The 21,836-nt window shown below is 42.5% G+C and overlaps 3 protein-coding genes across 3 annotated transcripts; all 3 read right to left on the reverse strand.

Annotated features, from left to right (window-relative positions):
• Positions 1–1,004: 1,004 nt before the first annotated feature.
• Positions 1,005–4,228, reverse strand: hwa (huluwa). The gene is made up of 3 exons (XM_063481027.1): positions 3,647–4,228; positions 2,770–2,965; positions 1,005–1,171 (listed from the first exon to the last, which is right to left on the reverse strand). The coding sequence occupies exons 1-3, from the start codon at positions 4,226–4,228 to the stop codon at positions 1,005–1,007; spliced, it is 945 nt and encodes a 314-aa protein (XP_063337097.1).
• Positions 4,229–4,751: 523 nt separating this feature from the next.
• Positions 4,752–8,523, reverse strand: zgc:122979 (uncharacterized protein LOC641576 homolog). Its single transcript, XM_063478281.1, has 4 exons — positions 8,304–8,523; positions 7,452–7,710; positions 6,574–7,106; positions 4,752–5,672 (listed from the first exon to the last, which is right to left on the reverse strand). The coding sequence occupies exons 1-4, from the start codon at positions 8,409–8,411 to the stop codon at positions 5,439–5,441; spliced, it is 1,134 nt and encodes a 377-aa protein (XP_063334351.1). The 5' UTR covers positions 8,412–8,523; the 3' UTR covers positions 4,752–5,438.
• Positions 8,524–15,418: 6,895 nt separating this feature from the next.
• On the reverse strand, positions 15,419–18,745 carry LOC134631694 (urea transporter 2-like). Its single transcript, XM_063480251.1, has 6 exons — positions 18,610–18,745; positions 17,756–17,769; positions 16,205–16,342; positions 15,879–15,998; positions 15,809–15,841; positions 15,419–15,715 (listed from the first exon to the last, which is right to left on the reverse strand). The coding sequence occupies exons 1-6, from the start codon at positions 18,743–18,745 to the stop codon at positions 15,419–15,421; spliced, it is 738 nt and encodes a 245-aa protein (XP_063336321.1).
• Positions 18,746–21,836: the final 3,091 nt, after the last annotated feature.

A 21,836-nucleotide genomic window follows, 5' to 3' on the forward strand; every position in this document is an offset into this window, starting at 1 on the left:
AGAAATGCATAATTCAGCTTTTTATCAGGTCAGGCTCATTATTTGAGCTCAGTTCTTTAAAGTTTCCAAACACTGTTTAAGACAAACTTCCTAGAAACTGGAAGTAAATGGTTGATGAGGATGATCATCTTGTCGTTGTAACCATATCCCAGCCTAGATCAGTTGTATTAGAGGATAAACATCTAGAGCTCATGAGCGAGCTTGTAAAGTTTTCTAAAGGTTCATCGCATGTGCTGTAGTTGAAGCTTCTTTTAAGATCAAGGCTTGAAGACCTTAAACAGAAAGGAACTGTTTAAATTTTCTGTGACTGAGCAAGATGCATTAATACATACATACAGCCTGTATTCTGAAAACTGCAAGTATACTTGAACCACATTGCAGCACTGTTTATGAATACCGTTAAAGCCAGTGTCCTTTTATTCTGTGTTATTAATCTACTGCAAAGACTCGGCTGCCTTTTTATTTAGACATTTTTAAAAATAAGCACAATCCCATCACAAACCATATCACCAGGCGCGCCCTCTGCTGGTCAGGAGAGGCAACTGGAACATGCCGAAACAAAAAGTGTGTAAACATGAAGTTTTTTTTATTATAAAGATTAACAATTTCATCAATAGGTACTTTATTATATTTTACATAGTCTACAGATCAAAGTGAATCAAAGAATTTCAAATCAACTGTGAAACTGATTGTTATGAAAATGTTTGTGATACTTAGAACCAGCCCACTGGGCCAGTACATATGAAACTGTGAGATGAATTAACTAACATCAGTGAAGCGTGTTATCAGTGCACTGATAACATTTGATAGTAACTGAAGTCAAAGTGAAGAAGAACATACAGTCTGAACAGGTTCTGTGGAAGGGTGAGTTTTACAACATCAAAAACTATGTCAGTTTGTATAAAGTAATAGTGTTAAATAATGAGACAAAGAAATTCTTAAAAAAATATACACTTAATGGAATAAATACATGATACACATTAATAAACATTAAAAGTACAAATTTACACCCAGTACTGTTTCATGTGGATTGCAGGTCTTTGATGTTTATGTTTGGGTATATTATTCTGTTTGACATAGCAGGGGTCATAATAATCCCACTCCAGAGTTGAAGCCAGCACTCCATTGGACAGGCCGTCACTGTCTGCAGACAGAATCCGCAGGGAGACCCCTGAAAGGAATTGCATTTCCACTTTAGATGTTTATTGGATCAAAGGTTGTACTTTGCTGTACAGTCTGTTTTCAGTGATTGCAAACTGGAGGATTCATATCACACAAACTTTGGATTTTTATGTGCATGAATTACACTCCGATATCTTTTCTTCGTCTGCGGTCAAATTCTATGCAGACATTCTTCATAGTAAAAGATCAACAAGAAGAAAACTTTCTAATCTTTCCAAGAATTTAGTGTAGATATTACTGACCGTGATCACTAGTTTACATATTTCTGCAATTATTAAAGCAATTATTCACACTTAGACACTTCATTAGGTATATCTAACTAGTTCTGGATAGGACTGCCTTAATTCTTCACGGCATAGATTCAACAGAGTGCTGGAAAGATTCCTCAGAGATTTTGATCATTATTGGCATAACAGTGTCATACGGTTGCTGCAGATTTCATGCCTAAGGTGCTATTGATTTGGATTTAGTGCATGTAGATTTCAGGTGATTACAGTGAACTCATCGCCATGCTCACAAAACCAGTTTCAGATGATTTGAGCTTTGTGATATGGTACGTTATCCTGCTGGAAATAGTCAGTAGAAGATGGGCACACTTTGTTCATAAAGGGATGGACACGGTCAGCAACAACACTCAGACAGTCTGTGGCATTTAAAAGTTTGCCAGTATCCCTCACACCATTGTACCACCAGCCTGCAATGCTAATACAAATCATGGTTTATGCACCACATTCTTACGCTACCATCTGAATGTCACAGCAGAAATCGACCAGGCAACATTTTTCCGCTCTTCCTTTGTCTGATTTTGGAGAATCTCTGAGAACTGTGGCCTCAGTTTTCCTTAGTTGCCACTCCTAAAGAGTGGCACCCAGTGTGGTCTCCTGCTGCTGTAGGCCATCTGCTTAAAGGTTTGATATGTTATGCATTAGAGATGCTCTTCTGCATTTCTTATTTGTATCAAGCGGTTATTTGACTTACTGCACTCTACCCATTCTCCTCTGACCTCCAGCATTAATAAGCCAGTTTCACTCAGAGAGCTGCCCCTGACTGGATGCTTTCTCTTTTTCAGATCATCCTCTGTAAACGCTCAAGATCTTTGTGTGGGGAAAAAATAAAAAATAGAAAAATAACAGAAGATCAACAACTTCTAAAACATCCTGGCACCAACAACCACACAATGTTCAAAGCCAATTAAATCACCTTTCTTCCCCAATCAAATGCTCAGTTTGAGCTTCAGCAGGCCGTCTTGGCCATGTCTGCCAAGAGTTGCTGCTATGTAATTGGCTAGTCTTTGTATTCCTGAGCAGCTGAACAGATGTACCTGACAAATTTGCCAGTGAGTGTACACATAAAAATCATGGGTCAGTTTCCTGATCATTTCTGGGCTACAATCAAAATTTAATATGCCAACATTTTCTTATTTGTCTAGAAACTGGTGGATTTAATTTAAGAGTACTTTCAGTCAGGAATAAAATGTGTTTTCAAAATAAATGCAAGCCCCATTTCATGTATGGATCAACATCAGTTATTGAAGACATTTGTACACAGTGAAGTTGTTGTAGTGGTGATCACTGTGAGGGGAAGTACCTGCACTTGCTCCAAAATCACTATCCAGTCCAGGACCCGCTGCAGACGCGTTCAGACAGGACGCCTCTGAATGCAGGCTGGTGTACTCGCACTCCATGTCTATCTTGTCAACCCTGCACCCTGCAACACCTGGGTCCACACCTGGCAGCATCTCATAAGTACTGCTCCTCCGAATCAGACCCACAAAGTCGGTCTCCTGCAGAGAACAAAGGGATACAAAAAGCTGCTCATAAGAACACGATCTGCTGCAGCCACACACACACACACACACACACACACACACACACACACACACACACACACACACACACACACACACACACACACACACACCTACCTCTTTCAAGGATTAACATCTTCCAGTGATAAACTGCATCACATCATACTTCATTCAAGATAAAATTAGACTTATTTCTTCTGTGCTGAAATACTTGCAAATATATTTTGCAACATCTAAAATAACCCCAAAAGATCTTAAACGTGCAGGCAAACTATATAGCAGATGGATTACCACCAAACCAGTGCTGCCCAGGGCTTTGGACTCCAGACAACCTTCAGAGATTCCTTGTGTGACAACTTTCTTTGGTATATTTTTATTTTACAGATAGTTTATTTGGTAACATCAGAGCATGCAACACAAAAGCAGTTACTAATGGGAGGGTTTTGCTGCTTCTAGTGAGGCCTTGAACTTCTCTTTGCATTTGTACTTAATTCAGCTACCACACACAGGAAACCTGTGCACACAATGAGCGGTAACAAAGGGGTTAACGGGGCCCTAAATTGGGTAAATTAAGCCAGTTGCGCAGTTTGAAGTATTTGCGACTCAACGTTTAATACTTTGTCAAAAAATTTTTGGGAACCCCCCCCAATTACTCACCATAGGAGTGTTTGGAGGAACAAGGTTCACTCTGGTTTCAGTCCCTGAATCGTGCGGTAAAACTTGTGCACTCCTGCGCCAGCCTGTTTTGCTGAGGCTGTAGGTCCGTGAGCTGGAGGCCAGGTTAAGTCTCGGGGTGAAACAAGCTTCTGGAGAGGTTGCCCGGATGGTGCTCGGCGCTCTCTGAGACCCTGAACCGGTAGCGCCATCTGGCCTCAGAAGCCGGATCCTGTGATCCAGACCGATCCTTTCCCTGGAAGAAGCTCTGGAAGAAGTAACGGGATGAGGGAGCACGGGCTCTGATAGCGACAAATACGCTCTCCGCCCGTCTTGGCGCAAAGGAAACGCCACATCGGACAGTCTGACTCTCTGAGGAGACCGCAAAAGCATCTCCTCCGTGCGTTCTTCCCGCAGACTGATTTTCTTCTTTGACAGGATCAGTAACTTGTAACCCAGCAAGAGGCAGTTCAGCAGAAGCAGAACGACGACGCAGGGAACGAGCAGGAGAACGACTAAGGTCAAACTCGTCACAGGGTTCCCTTCAGTCAGACTGGATGCTGTGGTTTCACTTACTTGCGACATTTCATTCCTAAACACATGGAGGCTGAACTTGGGAAAACTTCAGATGTCAGCTCAGATTACAGGTCGTCTCTCTTTACACAGGTGGCTCGATCTCTTAAATCAATGTGGACTGTCTTTTTTTTGTTTGCCAGTATTTTCTATCTGATGCCATCCTGCATCTCAAATGTATGCAGCTTCCAAATATGAGTGTTGTCCTTAATCATTCTTGTCTCCATCACTGTAGGCATGCGCTCTCACTGCTATCAGAGCACTGGCTTTATTTGACAGGACTGTGCAGCGCTCAGTTGGCCGCCACATAAATTACAGACGAACAGGTGTGCCTTATTGTGTGCAGGATGATGCTAGGACTGGCCGCTAGATGGCAGCAGATGACTCCTATATCGCTGAGCAACTTCAAATTTGGTCTGAAGTGTGATTTACTGGACTGCAAATGTCTGAGAGTTCACTTATATAAGTTTAAGATTTAAAAATAATAAGCTTTTATCCAATAGTGAGGCGGAAACAGAAGTCAAATTGTTCTTTTTCTTTATTTTTCATGCTTTCAAACATCTCTATATCAAGTAATAATAATAATAACAATAATAATAATACATCAGCAGGTGGCTCATCGCAGATTATATACAGACATTTCAAATCATTCAATAGAACATTTGACAGATGAATCTCTTTTAGAGACAGTGTTTCAGCATTTTGTACACAAAGTAGATCTTTGTAGACAAGTATGTTTGCTATTGTAATAAATCAATGCAAAAGATCAGTCATATGAACACCATATAACTATAATGATGACAGTAGTAGAAGTAATAATAATAATAATACTAAAGTTGTGTTATTTCCCTTACATGTTTCTACCATTGAGGTTTAAGGAAGTCTATACAGACTTGAATAGCACACTGATATCCTGCGAAAGGTTTGCAAGTATAACAGTACAGATAACTCATTCAAGAGAAAGGCTATCGAGTCAATGGATGCCCTCAGATACCAAAGACCCCCATTAATCAGCTGTCAACTCACTGCTCGCACAGCACTGCTAAGTTGGTGTGCATCGTGCCGAGCGCCCGCAGAAAGTCATCTCCTCGCAAAAAGTTGCACGTGATCTACAACTTGCTTATGCGCCGCTTGCCATTTCCAAACACAATAAGAGGTTGTGATTTGGTTGTGATAGCACCTCGGGCAAGGCTGTGTTTGTGAACTGGTAACAGTTACCCGGCTAGCACTGCGCCAGGCTGTGCTTGATGATCTCTCGGGACTGTGGTGGGATTCTGTCTGGGAAGGCCACCTGGAACTCAACCACCAAGTCGCCTCGCTGGGATGGGCTTTTGGGCAGGGGAAGGCCTTCGCCCCTCAGCCGGCGGACGGCACCGGGTTTGATGACATCGCTGCAAGGTAGAGGCATCATCCGGCTGTCAAGCGTTGGAACGTTTACTGTGCAGCCGCAGAGAGCCTGAAGACAAGAGAAGAAGGAGAGAGTTAGCCTTGCAGGCCCATGAAGCTGTTAACCTGTTTCACAATTCTTTTTCGAGTGGCCTAATTATGAGTGGAATCCAGTTTCTCTAAAAGTGTCAAGTTGCATAAGAGATAAATGTGGGGTGTCTGTCTTTCTGAAACAATTCTCTGTGTTATTTTCTGCGTTATGCAACAGACCGGTGTTACAGATGTTATAATCACTGCTCCGTTTACTGGCTCAGTGTGGGCGTTAAGTGTTTTAGTGACTGAAGTGAGCCATAGGAAGATGGAGGAGCTCTTTGAAATGTCATTCTCTGTGACTGCTACCCTGCTAATCTGTGTGTGGGCTGGTGGAAGCGAGAGCCAGAGACAGAGTGAGCCAAAAAAAAAAAAAAGGCGCCTGCCTTATACAAGCAGAGAAGTCTGCAGCCAGCATAGTAGTTGCGAGGGAGGGTGAAGTGCAATTCGTGGGGGCAGTCAGTATTGGGAGCTAAATTTAGCTCCTGCTTGCTCGCTCACTCTGCAGGGGCTGATGAGGTAAACGGAGGCGTTGGCAGCCTTACTGCTGTTTCTGTGTTTGTGTCAGCCCGCTGTAAGCTGAGGGGTTCAGATGCCCATAACAGAACACTCTGTTCTGTCCTCAGACTGCAATCAAAGATATTGTCCTCCCTCCCTGCATTTGGCAGAGATTGGACCTTCAATCTTATGTATTACTGCTGTTTTTTTCAGGAATTGATTTTCTCTGGCATTTAAGAAAGAACATTACTCAATGGTTATATAAAGGACAAGAAGTGGTGCATAGATCTTAGCCTTTATCTGAGTAGGTGTAAGTGGTTGTATCTGAGTATAGGCCACTCATATGTTTCATAATGTATCTGATGGCGATGCACCAAACTCACCTCTTTAAGGGTGATCTTGGCCGTGTAGACGAGGTTGGAGCCCTCTCTCTTGTACTGAGGATGCTCCTGGTCCCTGAGAATGAAGGTGATGTCTGCGGGGGCGCTGTTGGGGGTCTCGTCCCCCTCCCTGGGGAAGGTGATCTTGGTTCCCGATTTCCAGCCTTTCTTTACCACCACATTCAGCACCTTCTCTTCTGTTCGCAAGGTGCGGCCGTCGGGGTTGAGGCGGCTGCGGGTAATCTTCACATGCTTGGTGCAGCCCTGCATCACCTCCTCCAGGGTCACCAGCAGGTCGTGCACCACCACTTCGCCCTGCAAGCGCCTCGGGCCTTTCCGCAGGCCACCCTCGGGGCCTGCAAACCCGCTCACGTGGCTGAAGGTGAACCGTCTGAAGGGGTTGAAGAGGTCGTCGTCGCCCTCTTCGTTGCCGAAGAAGATGTCGAAGTGGTCAGAGCCATTGAAGAAGGAGGAGAAGGTGGAGTGGGGGTCGCCGTGGAAATTGCTGCGGAAAATGTTGCCTCCGTTTTTAAGGCCTGAAAAGGGGAAAGAAAACAGGTTCAAGTCAAACTGCTGCAGAACGTCTCCTAATTTGATGTTTCCTAAGTTCTCTTCATGCCACCTTCTCTAAAATGATGTAGAGACCAAGAAAACTCTTCTGTTTCTCCCTGAATAGCTAATCAGCCTCACAGCTGTCACATTTCACATGTTGAGCTTGTTTAATAGGAGTGGGAGTCATCACACATCAATATTTAGCATTTGATGATGACATGAATAATTAATCTAATCACCCACGCTACACTAATCACTCAGATGGCAGTTACTAGTGAAGCTATTTAAAATGCTAGCAATCACAGTTTCAGATCCCCGCCCTTCCTCACCTTCCTCTCCAAACTGGTCGTATATGCTTCTCTTTTTGGGGTCAGTCAGGATCTCATAGGCCTCTGCGATCTCTTTGAACCTGTCCTCCGCATCAGCATCGCTGTTCTTGTCTGGGTGGAACTTGAGGGCCATTTTCCTGTAGGCTTTTTTGATCTCATCTTCATTGGATTCGGGGGAGACGCCCAGGACTTTGTAGAAGTCTTTGCCTGCGGGTTTGATGGGCAGACAGGGCACGTCCTGCTCTGACCTGGTGCTTTCCTGCGAAAACACACAAAAATGCCACATTAAGAACATTTCTTCACCTTTTAAACATCAGCTTGTGCCAACCTTGTATCCCAAGTGTTGCCAAGCAGTGGCGAATAAGCATGCAAATTCAAACCTATATCACCTAGAATGTTAAACAGAGTAGCTAATGCCCAAGATATCTTCCAAAAAACTGCTGCAGAATATCTATTAATATGCAGAAAATCCCCCCACCTCTAACAGAGTCTCAATGGGAAAACACCCTTATCTCCGTGCTGCTGCATGTGCGGTCACATATCCATGAATTTCATAGGCTCATGCACAGCACAACGTGATGGGGGAAAGTCATATAAGAGGCAAAAGACTCTTCCCCACCCCACCTCAGCGACTGAGATACTCTGCAGCGATTGGCTGAAAGCGAGCCGGCAATTCTTACATTTTTATATGTGAATGAATCCGGTACAACAATAATGTGCCAGTTCCATACACACTGTTTAATTATACGGTGTCATTCATACGAACTGTTAGCACCGTGCAGCTTTACACACTTCATACATGCTAAAGACAAACAGCCCCAGAAACTTCCTCGCGAAAAATGCGAAACTTACCGCTGAGGACGACGAGCCGGAGCTGTCCCCCCTGTGCATGACTCGCACTTTGCACTTGACATTGCCATTTTTGTGCTTCACACCGAACTGGGTCCAGATGAGAACCATGATGGGAAACTTTGCTGTGGTGCTACGTGTGTCGCTGTCCTCGGGGCTGGTGCTGAAATCGCTCCGCTCGCTTGCTCCGGTCTCGCTTTCCGTGCTGTCTGAGCTCTCCTCGGCTCTCCGTTAAATACCAGAGCGGCGGCTCCCCCCTCCTTTCCCACTAGCCGCTCCGTCCGCCCACGCGGTGTGACTGAGCTTTCCCCGGACCCGCCCATTTCCTCACGCGCGGCAGGGGATGCCGGTGTCCTCAGCGCTCTCGGTGAAGAGCCATTGGCGCTCGGGCGATGATCACGCGGATGTTGCAGCCTCCCTTTTCCATCTCGAGACTTGTTTCCGGAGTTCTTTAAGGCAGATTTGAGCAGTCACGACTCGGTACACCGAGTCCTCTTTTTTTCTCTCCTTCCACAGACAGAACAGGCACAGTTATGAAAAAGAACTCATAAGTGCTGTCTGCCCAGACAAACTCCAGACAGAACATACCCTGCTGGGTGATGGAGCCCCTGTCCTCGAGTGCCATTTTTGCATTTAAGCTCACGCCTGGTCTTTCTTTTTACAGATTAAAAACATTTTTTCAGTGGATGGGAGGAACAAAAATGACTATATCTTCTTTATGTTGGTGGGTATGCAGAATCATGTAGGAATAGCCATTTCTGAAGTACATATTAATAATGCCATAATACCCATATTAGGCAAGATGCCCTCAGGTAAAAGGGCGTGTCCTTCACAGCCAGTTTGAGTCAGATCGATTCAAAATAATTATATGTATACATCATATTTATATATAATTTCTCAAGGAGCACCTTGTTATGAACGGTTTTCAGACACACGATGTCTGTCATAAATTCCACTTTTACTCTTTGGATTTTGGAGACCATCAGGCTTCCTCTCACTGTCCAAAGACATGCAGCTTGAGGGGGTAGGTTAACTGGTCCTTCTACATTGGCCATAGCAGTGAATGTGAGTGCGAATGCTTGTTGTCTGTCTGTGTTAGCCCTGCAAGAGATTGATTACATGTCCATGGTGTACCCTGCCTTCCACCCTATGGCAGCTGGGATAGGGTTAGATAAGAGGAAGAGGAGGGATACATGGATGGGTATAGTGTGTGTATATGTAGGGATCAGTGATGCATCATCTGAACAACTGTAGTTGGTTGGAGATGATGGTTCACACAGAGTTTGGTATTTTAGTCTTTTATCCTTTCAAGAGAAATGTGAGGGCTTGTGAGATGAATAAGAAAATAAGAAGGAGTGACAAAACCATTGTTTAACATGACAGGGGTACTAACTAGACTGCTGCTTCACACGGTAGTTTTAATCAGACGTCTGTTATGTTATGTAATTCAAATCTTTCATCAGACAGTTAATAAAAAACCCTGTTATAATACAGTCGGGTGGCAGGAAAAAGGTAGTATAAATTCCAAGTGTCTAAAACCTGACTTAGATATAAAGCTTATGTAGTATAACAGCAGAGGAAGGAATGCATAATTATCATTTTTTGAGGCAGTTATCTAAGCAGTGATTGTGATTATCTAAGATAACTCACATTAAAATAAGGTTTTGAAAGCCTTTTCTCCCCCTTGGAATTTACTTTAACCACCATCTTTGCTGTTGCTGGATTTTCCCATTGATTTCAATTTGTCCTCCTTTCAATGCCATTTCCCCCTCTTGTGATGTTTTTAGTAGCCTTTACTGAACGGATGAGATCGTACAGTAGGTGCAGTTGTGTATAATTCTGTAGTCAATAAATGCAAACCTATGCAAGTAAAGCACTTGGCAGCTAGCAGCAAACAGCTGTAGAAGAAAAAGACAGCTTAGTGTTATGTAACTGAACGTGTTAAAAAAGAAAAAACCCTTGTGGCCGGTAAGTGTTCAAATATCTTGTGAAAATTTAAGATATTACCTGAACCTGGCTGGTTGTTGGTGTTACATAAATTTTCAACACATCGCTGTCACTTAAATGTGTTCCCACTTGCTTCAAATAAGCCACCAATCATCTCTGAAAGCCTGCAGAGTCTAAAGGGCTGCTGGCCCGCGGCGCACACTCCATTCTGGTGAAATGTGTCGACAGGCTGGTTCTCAAGTACATCAAAGACTCCATCTCAAGCCAGCCTGGACCCTCACCAGTTTGCATTCACAGCCAAAAAAACTAAAACCAAAAACCCCCAAAAACTATAAAAACACAAAGTGTGCCATCTCCACAACAGAGCCCCCCTCCACATCCCCCAATCAGTCTTCACACACAGTGAAAACAACACTTACACCCCCCCCCCCCCCCCTCCCCCCCTGGGCTCATGCAACACACTCGAGACAGTTTGGATTGACAGTCACGAATCCTCAGTTTTTGTCTTGTATCTTTAAAGCATGTTATCTGAGTTAGTCTGAGTGAAGGATGTGGCTTTCTAAAAAGCCTGTAAATGGAACATAGCATAAGACGAGGATTTAGTAACTGCCAGCAAACAGACAAACGGGTCATGTTCTCATATTTGAACTTATTCCTAGTGTCACTGATTATAATTTTTGCTAACTTTTTAATATTTTCTCCTAAGAGAATAGTAATAATAGTAGGCTGTGATGAATATGTGTTACATTGTGGCATAACAGGGATACTAGACAATGGTGCTGGCATGATCCAGAATCAGAGGTAGGCAAATCTGCTGCTTTTGAAAAATGACATTATGGCTGACATACTGGCATTTTCTCTGTGTATCTGTGCCACTGAGCACCTAGAAGTCAATTTTTGGTTGTAATGACTACATTAAGCATAAGTCTGTGGTAGGAAGTGACTGCCCCTCTCCTACTGGTCCTGGATGAATGATTCACATGATGACATGTGCTGATTACTACACAAAGGCCACTCTTTTGATGAAATTCAGCAAGTCATCTGTTTTTAGTTTTTTTTTTTTTTTACTCCCATTGAAGAAAAAACAAATTAGCGTTTCTATTTTGGGATCGTACTACACATACTATGAGATTACGACACACACAGAGCAGACTGCAGTCATGGATATGGAGTCGGTGTCACAGGGAGCGTACATACATGGCAGTGCTTCCTCCTCCGTGATGCTTCCTGCATCCAATGGAGGATGGAATTTCCTCAGGATTCTCCCTCCGTCTCACAGGAAGCAGCAGACAAATTTGGTTCGAACATGTCGAGCCAGGAGCGTCATGCAACAGATAGCAGCTCATCCATACTATTCACAGACTGAGCAGGAGAGAGTGAATCAGAACAGCCAGCATTCATAACTCCTGCCCACGGGAACAGTCAGTGTGTTTGGTCCTGTTTTTCGCACATTCACACTCTGTGTCTCTCTCACAGAGACACATTCAAAGGTGCCTGTCAGTCTCGGAGAAAATAATGCTAATTAAAGAACCAAGCAGCAGTAACACTGTTATTGTTAGGTGGTGAGAAGGCGGACAGCTTACATGGAGCCTGGTGTTCTTTGTGGTGTTGTTCGCGTGTTCTGTAGTAGCTGTACTGAGTGTTCACTCTCGTCTTCCTTTGTCCAGGCTGCTGTTTTTCTCCCCCCCTGCAGTAGTACATACTGTACTGCTTTTTATTGTTTGGAATCAAATACATGAAGTTAACTTTAAATTATATATAACATGTCTGAGTAGACTAAAGCAGTGGTTAAACTACCTATTTCATACTATCAATTACTATTACTTCATGAGCTTCCATAAGCTCACTGCAAACCTCATTAGGTACACCATTTTAATTCTTTGAGGCACAGATTCAACAATATGCCAGAAACACTCTTCAACATTATACCATCACACATTTTCTGCAGATTTGTCGATGATGCAAATGTTCCAAAATTCTCCAAAGGTGCTCTGTTAGATTGAGATCTGGTGATGGTGGAGGCAATTTGAATACAGTGAACTCATTATGTTCAAGAATCCAGTTTATGACTAGGTGTGTTATTCTGCCAGAAGCATCCATCAGAAGATGTGTGTACTGTACTGAGGTTATAAAGGGATGGACATGATCAGCAACAATACTCATGCAGGCTGTGAAGTTTGAAAAATTATCATCTGGTGCCCACAGTGAGTCAAGAAAATGTCCCTGTTATGTTCCCTCTTTCCAAGGAAGGATCAGTACTACAGCAAGGTCTGCAGGCCCAAACACAATAGTTTATTTTTTTCTTTAGCGGTAGAAAATGTCAGGGTGGGCACATCCAGAAAAACCAACAAAACATTAGGTAAAGGGAACACAACTAACGTAACCTAAACAAGAGAAAATGTATTAAAAGAAAAAGGCTTCCCACCCCTGCATCTACCAGGTGTATTATTTTAAAGAAGGATATTTACAATATTTACAGTGTACATAAAAAGATCTAGCTGTTCTAGACACAGAACTCTTGGTCACACAACACTATGCAATTATACACACAGCCCAGCCTTGTTGGAAACAGGAAGTAGGCAGTGCCCAGCCAGTGCTGACAGGTACCAATTTATAGCGAGTACCATTCACTCTCCAACCAATGGTCAGCTGTCGCCTGGAGCTTACATAATCAAAACACAACAGAAACAATGAACAACGCCACCCCCAGGTGTGGAGGAGTGGACAGAGTACACACAATGATGACTTGGGTCATAACAATCCTCCACACAACTACATTGCCGTCACCTGAACCACAAGCGCTTATTTAACATATTGTTGCCTTCCTATTGATCTTAGCCGCTTCTCTCTCTACCAGCTGTCTACTATGCTGTCAGTCTGAAGCAGTCTTGCCCACCCTTCTCTGATTTCTGGCATCAAGGAGACATTTTCACCCAGAGAACTGATGCACGATATTTTTTTCCCTTTTTTTTTACCATTCTGTGTGAATGATAGACACAATTTTTAGGGAAAAATCACAAGACATTAGCAATTTCTAAAATGTTCAGACCAGCCCAAATCCATGTGATTTGCCTGATTAGACACTAATGAGCAAAGGAACAAGAGGGTTGTGGGTGTAAATCACTACTACTTAAGAAACCATCTTTATGGCAGACACTCTCTGTCCTCCAAAAGCATAATACCAGTCGACTCATAACAATGCTTTCAGTTCAAAACAAGGTGATGAAACAAAAGCAGACACTGAACCCACTGAGCCCTGGGGGTGATGAACATAAGCACCGGGGGCCAGAATCAGGCCAGCAGATACTCCAGTCCAGTCCATTGGATAGCTCTGGAAAATCTGAAGGAGTGCATGATTTTTTAACTTTAACTGCATTTTCTGCAGTTTTATTTTCAAAGTTGTACAGCTTTTCCTGTATATAAAGAATGCAAGCTTATTTACCTCAGAGGCTAATAATTATATAATGAGGCCGTGCAGATCAAGAAACTGCAACACTGCTCAATAAAACACCCTTAAAAGAACAGGAAAAATGCAGCATATTTAACTGATACCATCACTATTTGTACCAAACAAGTACAAGTGGATAATGTAACTACAGTTATGGAAGACTTTGGCCTACATTTCTGTACCAGACATGCTATTCTTATCTGACAGCATAGTAGACAGCTGGTAGAGAGAGATGCGGCCAAATACTTTTTATTTTCACTCATTTCTTTCTTTTTTTCTTTTTTTTACAGCACTCATACAGGCGACTGTTTGCTAATGCTTCAGCCCTGTCTCCTTTTTGTGGGAGTATTGGGTGATGCCTGCAGGGGATGCAGAAAGGTGAATCATACTGCTGAGAGCACACGGGAGGAAGCGATGCCAACCTCATCTCACATCATGACACCGCCACCCTGTCCTTCAAATGTCACCGGATGAATCGACATTGCTCGAAAAGGCCACCGAAAAAAATGTATTGTCTGAGGTCTGGTGTACTTACAGGCCGCTGGGGAAAGTTTCCTTATGTAACGTAATGCACCAAGAGTTTAAGCAGAGATCTTTTTGAGTATTGTGTTCAAAAGAGGGCAGAATTAGGGAATGCATATCAGATATTAAGTTTAAAAAAAGACAGTCATAACAAGCCATATTTTATCACCAGGCAAAGTAATGAGTAATCTCATTTTCGACTCTGTCGCCTTCTCCCGTCTCGCACCTACCCCCCCCAACTGCAGCTCCCACACATGTCTGGGTGTGTGACTGGCTCGTATGTGTCGTACTGGCTAGACTATAGCCATCCGCCTTCAAGTGCAGCAGATAGAGACAGGCAGATGGCAATAAGGACACAGAAAGATACAGGCAGAAATGCACACAAAGATACAGACCGTGACCCAGATAGAAAAATCATTTTGGTGGAGGACAGAAAGCTAGATGAGGACAGATGATGGCTGAACAGAGATGAGCAAAAAGAGAGAAAAGGGCAGAAAGGGAAGAAGTAAGAAAGCGGCTTATAAAATTTATCAGAGAGATGGGGAGGAAATGATAAGAGAAAACATTAAGACAGATTGTGGAGTACAGAAGGCGGTGATGGATTATGCCTGGCAGTGAGGGAGGTGTTTTTATTTTTCTTTCTCTGCTATGGGGGGGACTTTATGAAATCTCCCCTGCAGCTCATTTTTTGCACAGCTGAAAACACTTCTGCATTTTCTCTACAAATCCTCTACCAACACCCACTACAGCTGTGCTGTCGAGGAAAGACTGCCCCCCCCCTCCCCACCCCCCCCTAATTTTTTTGCTCTGCAGTCATAACTAATCAGCACGACTAAAATGTTGTGGTTTGCAAAGTGAAGCGTTTAATAAAATATGCTACAGCTAAAACACCAGCACACACACACACACACACACACACACACACACACACACACACACACACACACACACACACACACACACACACACACACACACACACACACACACACAGATGTGCTCAGCCTGTTCTCTCAGTATGATTAGATTTACATCCACTGTTGTTACACCCTTTTATTGGAATGTACTGCCCTCTTCAGGGCAGAATAAATACTGAAGAAGAAAATATTTGCTGTTTAGAAATTCATCATTTGTCACCATACACAATGCCAAATTATATAACAAATTTAGTTATGTAAAGGGGGGGGGCGCCAGCATTTCCATCACCGTTCCATTCCTACAATATAAATGCTCACAAAGGTAAATGTTAAGGACAAATTCTTCTTCTCTGCAGCCAGATAGACACCTGGTCCTTCCCTCTCCTTCAGCGGGGCCTCCTCTTGGCCGCTCTTCTGCTGACTGTGCTGAGCTTTCTTTAATTGTCTCTGGTAGCAGAGATTTACCTCGGGGTAGGAGACCACAGACAGAGGCAGTCTGCAGATTGCTGGAATCTCAGAGGAAATGAGGAGAGAGATGAGAGTCGACAGGCAGAAAGGCCACGTGCAGGCTGGTAATGCAAGCTGAAAGGGGATACCATAGGAGAGGAGAGCGTGACACATGATGAGCACGTGGAAATGATGTTTGCAGACTTGGGAGGAAAGTTTCTGAGTTACTGCAGACATCAGATTTGAGGTTGCTGCAATCATCTGTGTGTATGTGTGCAGAAAAGTTTATGAGTTTTACCAAACAGCAGAACCAGAAGAAGACACCTCCAATGGCACTGGAGGATAGTGCACTATTACATCCCCACAGCCTTGTGTAAATATCCCTGTGTGAAGCAGGCCAGGGCAAGCCATCCACCACACATCAGTGAAAAACACTTTAATCCCCCCATTTGTGTGAAGTATTACACAAATAACAAGCAACTGCATGAATCTGAAAACTGAACGTGTGCATTATTTAAGAAAACATTCCACGGTGCCATTTAAAGAAGCCAGAGCTCATTCTCGAGGCTCAGACATTATGCATATTTCTATGCAAATTGTTTGAGACTTTCAGCAGCAAACATGCCAGCAGCAGAGCCCAAACGTGGCATGAAAACAAATAGCTGTTAAGCAGAGCAGCAGGGACAGAAGGATGAGACCTCCTGTCCAAGGACTGTCACAGCCGTACACCTGGCCAGCACCAGCTGGCACTGACAAGAATAGCTGCAAAATGACAGCCTCCGTTTATTTACATTTTAAACAGTTAGCACTGTTTTTTTAATGGCGCTGATAGAAAAATGTCAAAAAATAACCACCGTTTAGATATTCATAGCTAGTGGACCAGAAACATACACCTAAGAAAGAAACAGTGAGGCTTTCAGTGGAGTCATTCAAAAAGCAGATTTTAACTTTTTTTTGCATATCTTATGCACTCTGTACGATTATCTGTGTGAGTAGCTCGTGTAGCTGCAATGTGCAACCACATCCACAAAATTAGATGGAAGGATCTCATTTGTTAGCAACTGAGGGCAAAGCACTGACAGCTACTGGGCTCTGAACAGAGGCAGGAAATGAATTAAGAGGAAACTTGGAATCGCTACAGGGTGACATTATATTTGTTATTATTTATGGGTCAAATGTCCAATCAAAGAGAGCCAGATGAGCAGATTCCCTGCTGGATATTGCGCTTTCACATCTTTTGAAAAGAACAAACAGAAAGGCAACAGCGTGATAGTTCTATGCAAAAGTCAGGCGCTCACCAAACACATCAGAGACCATTATTTTTAACCATCCAATAAACAAGCTGAAAAATTCAGCCAGCAGCAGCTTTCATTTGCACTGGAAAATTGATGGGCAAAGCAGCTCTAAAATTAAAAAAAAATGGTGTCCAAAACCTCTAAATCGCTCTATTACGACTTTAGAAAAACAGTAAGGCTCTAGTACTTTGATATTTTTCAGTCTGCAGTAAATTGAGATTAAGGACTGAGATTTACTAATCATCATGTTATTGCTGCCACTGTAGAGTTATGGCTGTGTCCTGAAAACACTCCCTTTACAATGCAACATACTGTGATTTATTGCCACAATTAAAGTTTTTTAAATGGTAAAATGTAAAGTCATGTTCACTCGCTCATCAGTATGTGTCTCAGTGTCAAAGCATAAGCTAAAGGTAGTGTTCGTGGCTTCCACACCTCTTTCTGCTAGCAATCGTATAATCCAAAGAGCCACATTTACAGCTGACAGTGAAACGAAATGATGCAGCACACTGCCGAACGCTGCTGTACTTAGCTGAAAATAACAACCATGTAATTGACCCCTTTTTCCCTTGAGGGTTTTTTGAGGGTGCTTTATGGTAGATGCATTTAAACCATCGTAATTTAGACACTCAGAAAAAAAGGACAAACATATTGCACCGGAGTATATCAGCTGCGCACAGTGCAGCTGATATACTGGTCTTTAACATTTGACAAGGTGCCTTTCCCATTTACAGGATGCAGCAAATTAATTTCTGGAGGAGAACACTTACTGCAACATGGACATAAAAACATTTGACATGAAAAGCCACCAGTGCCAGTTTCTTTAGGCAGAGAACATGGCCATCACTATGTTCCATTGTAGGCATATAATCCCACTGACGTGGCCTCCCTGAGCTGAATGTGACAAATATAGCCAAAATTAGTGAGATGCAGCTAAATGAGAAACTGTGTAAAGTACACATGTAAAAGTCAATGGAAGTGTAGGCCCAGGGAATATAAGGGGAAAAGACAGTGATAATGACTTTGTGTTTGGAGGAAAAGGTGTTTTTTTTCTCCCTATTTTCACAATGAACTCAAAGAAGGATTATTACAGATAATGAGATACCATCGGGTCTCTTTAGACCCAGCAAAGAAGCCAGACTCAGTGGGAACTAGAACACCTAGAAGACCATTCAGAGCACTCCAGTGTTCTGTAGGATGAGGTCAACCACAGTTAGGAACCAACTGAGAGGGCTGATGACAAATGTGTCTTGGGCTACTCTTTAAATGATGCGGTCCAGCACCTGGATTATTATAGCCCAAACTGTGATAAACTGACTTCAGTTTTATTAGTAGTACTATGAGTCACCGTCAGTCATGATTATTCACACTCAAAATTAACTCCTTGCTGAAATCTATTGCATATCCATACTTCTATTAGTATAACATTACATGTTCGCTGTAAAAAGCCCAATAGGATGGAAGCAAAAGGAACGAGCTGGACTTTCTTCCTTTGAAGGTTTTTGGGGGTGTTTTTTGCTGTTTTTGTTGTAGTGCATGCTTGCTGTCACAAAAGAAATGGCAGATCATTAACTGGACTATGTACACACTACAGGTTATGGCAGCTACAGGTTGAATTGTATAAGAGTTTGCAGAGACATTGTCAAAAGAAGATAAAGCCTGGAGTTCAACCAAGTTTTGGTTATATAGCGCCAGTTGACTACAAAGGTTGTCTTTGTATTGAAAGGTACCTACCCTGCAGTATTAGAGAGAAAGCCTCAATGCCCCGCTTGGTGACTGTGGGAAGGAAGAACTCCCTATTAACAGGAAGAGACCTCTGACAGTGTTTCCCCAACCTTTCCTCTATGACCCCCACGTTCTGTCCATCCATCTTCATCCAGCGCAGGCAGAGTGCACCCTGGACAGGTCACCAATCTATTGCAGGGCTAATACTGAATAGAAGTGCCAGTTAACCTAACCAATGCATGTTTTTGGATTGTGGGAGCGAGCCAGGAGTCCCTGGAGTGAATCCATACAACCACCCCACAGAGAAAGACCCTAGGTGGCCAGTGGTTTTGACCATCATCAACATTGCTAACCACCACACCGCTGTGCTGCTTGGACCACAATGAGGTTGAGCATCTTTAAATGAGTTTTTCCTGATGACAACATCTGTCTAGAAGTAAACATAAGCAGTCCCTGTTAGTGAAATTCATTTTATTAAGGCCAGTTCATAGATTTGTCTTTACCAAGCAAGACAAGTCTGTATTGGTGTTGAAAAATGAATCTGATGCAGGAACTGCCAAAAACCACAGTTTGAAATATTACAGCAGAAATAATAGCTCTTTACAAACAACAACATTTCTTTCTATAGTTGTTTTAGCCCTTTGTGGCAACTACACAGGGGATTTTTTTCAAACTCACCCACTAAACTTTAATAATGCTTTCACCATAAAGTGCAAGGCCACTTTTCAGATAAGTGGCCACTAGCTGTCTGCACTGCATCACCTCCTTTCAAGTCAGCAAACTTGAATGAGTAAAAATGCTCTAAAAGGTTTTTACACATTTTGTGATGCAATTATCATACAAATTTTTGCCTGTGTGATCCACCCATATAGTATGGATGCTCTTTGTTATATACACAGTATGCATACATACATGCAGCACATTCAAAGCTTGATAGCAGGGCTTCACTTCAACATCATAGTGCCTACATTAATCTTTTATTTAACATTCATAGCCATTGCTCAATATACTGTTTAAACTTGACAGGGTTACTAACTGAGCAGCACCTCAATCTTTGAGATTATGATAACATCAGACCATATTCTGTGGTTTTAATGGCAAGTTTGCAGAATCTTATCATGAAAGAACTTTAAGGTGAGCTGACAGCAGTTCTCCAGAGAGGGGAGCTCCGCTGCTATAAGCAACTGCCTCAGTGACAGTATTGATATTCAGAGCTCGTACCTTTGGTGAATACCTCCAGATCTATGGTGCGCAGAGGATGAGCGATCAGACATTGGTGATCCCCTCATCAGGAAGAATTACTCTCATATTCAACGAAACACAGCGTCTACATCTCATATGGACGGTAACGATTTGCGGCCAATGTCTTCCAACATCTTCAGTGATCCTCAGAGTTTTAATGTTCAGCTAATGGTGACTTCTCAAGGTGACAGCAACACTAGTTCAAAGCACCGCTGTGCAGCCTCACAGAGCTGCCAGCACGGTTAAAGACTCTTGGTTTGTTACCAGCATCAGCTTTTTGTTTGTTGTGTTACAAAATTAAGTTACAAAGAACCCCCCCCCTCTGTCTGTATGTTCATTAAATAGTTGTTGTGTGGCACAGCACAGACATTGATGTTATCAGGTTTTGTCATCCGCTCTCTGCTTCATCACAAATTACAGACAAGTCAACATCTCCCCGTGCACCATATAAATCAGTGAATGATTCTCTCATGCCCCCTGAGGTGGAAACAACTCCGGCAGAGACGTGCGAGCTGAAATCGAAACCTGGCTGCCACTTTGCCATGGAGTTTCCTCTCCCCCACCTGCCTTATTTATTCATTTTGAAGGAGTGATCAAAGCCGATTTTCCAAAGAGCTTCCCACTGTTCTATCGTCAACATCTTCGGTCACAATTCTCAGCAATGAAAGCCCGGGTGTGTTTATGCTGTGCAGCTTGCACTGAACCCCTTGATCTCTTCAGCTCTGCTGGTAACCTCTTTTCCTCCCTGCTACAATAGCAATTTTCAAACAGGCAACAAATATGGAAACTACTCAACACGATTCCACAGTAAGTTTTCAAACTGCAAACAAAAAAGCCAGGCGATCAGAAGGAAAATGATCAATAACTTTTCTCTGTAACTGCCATCAAACAAAGAATGTGTCCGTAGGTATTTCAGACAACAAGGCTATTATCTTCAAAAACACTGTGCTGATTTTTCATTATTACTTTGTGTTGTTTTCACTGTTTGAGTTTACACACACACACACACACACACACAGTTTTGCAGATTGCTGCTGCGTCTTAAAAGCGGTGGTCCCAATTGCTGCTCTTGAACACCATTTGCAGCATTTTAAATTCCTGTCACGATGAAAAGTGTGGCACCTTATGTGAATTTGCATATTTTTTTCCAAATCAAATTTTTAAAAGCTTATCCAAATTCTGGTCTCAGCTCACCATAAAACAGCTCTACCTCCAGGTGAATGCAAAGTTCCCACTGGTGAGATTCAGAGGCATCGTGTGGTCTGCCTGATTCTTTAATTAACAAATGTTCCATCAGAGTGATCTACAGTGGCATTTTAGGACCCTTTGATCAAAACAAAACAGCACTTTCAGCGTAAATGGTGGGCAATTCATTTTTCCTAAGGGGTCACATGAGGATCTAAGACTGTCATGGAGTCAATAAGCTAATAAAGAGATAACATTGTTATTGAACAGAAGTGAATTAAGCTTATTGGTGTGGAGCTTCCACACCAATAACACTCCCAGTTTGACATGTAGCCCCTTGGGATAATTAATTGCCCATCCTTGAAAAGTAATGAATGCACGCATGCATGATTTTTTTAAATATATAATGTTAAAAATTCTGTATGATTCTTGAACCCGGTCAAACAATCCAGACTAGTACAACTAATAAAATAACAAAACCAAATAACAGCAAAATGTCCTTTATATGTATACAACATATCTATATCTCAAAGTAATTAGTGGGCTACATAGAAAATACTTCTACACATTATAATGAAATTTTCTTTTTTAAACTGATACATATTTTTATGTATTTTAAAGCCCTTTATTTTGGCCAGGTTCATGACTAAATATATATGTAAGTGAAATAATCAAAATCTCAAGGTTCAAATAATAGAAAGAGAAAACCATGTAAAACTAAACTGGCCTTCTAGAGTGAGCGAGACCAGAAACATGATCAGCCCATTTTCTGGTAGCTATTATAAAAAACAAAACATAAAGAAAAAACC

Source organism: Pelmatolapia mariae, linkage group LG7 (assembly GCF_036321145.2).
Source record: "Pelmatolapia mariae isolate MD_Pm_ZW linkage group LG7, Pm_UMD_F_2, whole genome shotgun sequence".
Taxonomy (NCBI): Eukaryota; Metazoa; Chordata; class Actinopteri; order Cichliformes; family Cichlidae; genus Pelmatolapia; species Pelmatolapia mariae.

Bases quoted from the DNA above. Each gene is read 5' to 3' on its own strand.
- LOC134631694 (XM_063480251.1), bottom strand. From the start codon at position 18,745: ATGGATGGACAGAACGTGGGGGTCATAGAGGAAAGGTTGGGGAAACAC. The intron at 15,999-16,204 runs CATGTTTGCTGC...TTTCACTGATGT, and splicing joins CGTTTGGGCTCTGCTGCTGG to GTGGTGGATGGCTTGCCCTG. The intron at 15,842-15,878 runs GTAAAACTCATA...ACATACACACAG, and splicing joins TCTTCTGGTTCTGCTGTTTG to ATGATTGCAGCAACCTCAAA.
- hwa (XM_063481027.1), bottom strand. From the start codon at position 4,228: ATGTCGCAAGTAAGTGAAACCACAGCATCCAGTCTGACTGAAGGGAAC. The intron at 2,966-3,646 runs GTGAGTAATTGG...TGTTCTCTGCAG, and splicing joins TTCCTCCAAACACTCCTATG to GAGACCGACTTTGTGGGTCT. The intron at 1,172-2,769 runs GTACTTCCCCTC...AATTCCTTTCAG, and splicing joins TGATTTTGGAGCAAGTGCAG to GGGTCTCCCTGCGGATTCTG.
- zgc:122979 (XM_063478281.1), bottom strand. From the start codon at position 8,411: ATGGTTCTCATCTGGACCCAGTTCGGTGTGAAGCACAAAAATGGCAAT. The intron at 7,711-8,303 runs GTAAGTTTCGCA...GTGTTTTCGCAG, and splicing joins CCGGCTCGTCGTCCTCAGCG to GAAAGCACCAGGTCAGAGCA. The intron at 5,673-6,573 runs GTGAGTTTGGTG...TCTTGTCTTCAG, and splicing joins CCAAGATCACCCTTAAAGAG to GCTCTCTGCGGCTGCACAGT.